The sequence below is a fragment of the Phalaenopsis equestris genome, unplaced genomic scaffold (genome assembly GCF_001263595.1).
Source record: "Phalaenopsis equestris unplaced genomic scaffold, ASM126359v1 Scaffold000002, whole genome shotgun sequence".
Taxonomy (NCBI): domain Eukaryota; kingdom Viridiplantae; phylum Streptophyta; class Magnoliopsida; order Asparagales; family Orchidaceae; genus Phalaenopsis; species Phalaenopsis equestris.
In genome coordinates, this window is record NW_018164444.1 from 79211056 (window position 1) to 79212767 (window position 1712).

The 1712-nt window shown below is 53.2% G+C and overlaps 1 protein-coding gene across 1 annotated transcript; it reads right to left on the bottom strand.

Moving 5' to 3' along the window:
• LOC110020384 (pentatricopeptide repeat-containing protein At1g09190-like) lies at nt 1-1711 on the bottom strand (the record flags this gene model as incomplete). Its single annotated transcript, XM_020718474.1, has 2 exons — nt 1-397; nt 464-1711. Coding segments are annotated over 2 exons (1434 nt in total), but the record flags the coding sequence as incomplete, so codon positions are not given.
• Between the last annotated feature and the right edge of the window lies 1 nt (nt 1712).

Sequence of the window (1712 nt, forward strand, 5' to 3'; positions counted from 1 at the left end):
TCCAAAACTATAACTGCATTGGACTAATATTACTCCCAGTTCTTTCAGTAAACTCCTCATAAAGATAATAATCCAATATCATACATTCTATATCATCTTACAAACTTAAAACAGTTTTGCTCCAGTGCTGGCGGTTGGCCGGTGGAGCTAATGGGAGGCGGTGCCGGGTGCCGGCAGCCGGCGATAAATAGTTCATGAAGGACTTGAAAACTCACCCATCCAACCCTACAGCACTTCGAGCTGCATTCTTCCAAACTCTCATCCCCCTCATTACAGACCAAACTTTCTCAGCCTCCTCCCACCTCCCACCCTCAGCATACAAATTAGCCAACAACACGAAATTCCCCGAATTCTCCGGCTCCACCTCCATCAACTTTTTTGCCGCCTTCTCCCCAACCTCGACATCCCTTGTTATTCCGGCAAGCACTCAACAGCGCCCCCCAGACGCCGCCTTCTCCCCAACCTCGACATCCCTGTTATTCCGGCAAGCACTCAACAGCGCCCCCCAGATCGCCGCCGTCGGCCTCATCGGCATCCCTTCAATCAACTCTAATGCCTCTCTCGTCCGCCCGCACCGCCCCAATAAGTCCGCTAAACACCCGTAATGCTCGAGTTTTGGTTTGATCTTGTACTCCGCCGTCATAGCGAGAATCAGTTCCTTCGCTCTATTCACCATGCCGGCATGAGTGCAGCATCCAAGAACACTAACAAATGTGCTTGAATTTGGTGGCGGGAAGCATCTCTCAAGCATTTCATCAAACATCTGGAGTCCCAATAAGCCGTGCCCATTAATGGCTAGTCCATTGATCATAGTGTTCCAAGTTACCACATCTGGTTGCGGCATTTCATCAAACACCTTGCGTGCGTTCTCCAAGTCTCCACATTTTGAGTACATATCGATGAGGGAGTTCCCAACGTTGGAAGCAGAGATCAAAAGACCTCTTTGTTCGGCGTAGAAGTGAATTTTTCGTCCGAGATCGGAATTCCCCAATCGAGCACAGATGGGAAGAATGGTGACAATGGTGGCTTCATCTGGATCCATGCCGGACTCCCACATCTCCAAAAACAACTCCATCGCTTGAATATCATGACCTGCGCGTGTAATCCCAGCAAGCATTGTATTCCATGTGACGACATTTCTGTTTCCCATTTTCCGAAAGAGGAGGAAGGCGGAATCAAAATCGCTTATTTTGAAGAAACCATTGATCATTAAGTTCCATACCACGATTTCTCTGTGCGGCATGTGGTTGAATACTTTGTGGGCGTCCTTCATTCGGCCGAACTGGGCGTACAACTCAACGAGCTGGATGGCGACCGCTGCATGTGCGTCGAAGCCAGCGAGGAGGGCCGAAGCGTGGATTGCAGCGCCGGGTTGGAGGGAAGGGAGGAGGGAGCAAGACTTGAGGAGAGGGGCGAAGGTCTGGCGGTCGGGTTTGAGGCCGGCGGAGCGGAGGAGGGAGAGAAGGTGGAAGGGTTGGTGGGAGGGGAAGAAGGAGAGGGATTTGATGGCGGCGTTGAAGAGGGGGAGGTCGGGGGAGGGGGAGAGGAGGAGTAGGCGGTGGGAGAAGGAGGGGAGGCGGATGGAGGCGGAGGAGGAGGCGAGGTGAGAAAGGAGGGAGGGGGAGAAGAGATGGAGGTGGTGGCGGAGGACGTGGGAGAGGATTTCGGGGAGACGGCGGCGAGCGGCGCGGGCGTGGAGGAGCTGAAGAACG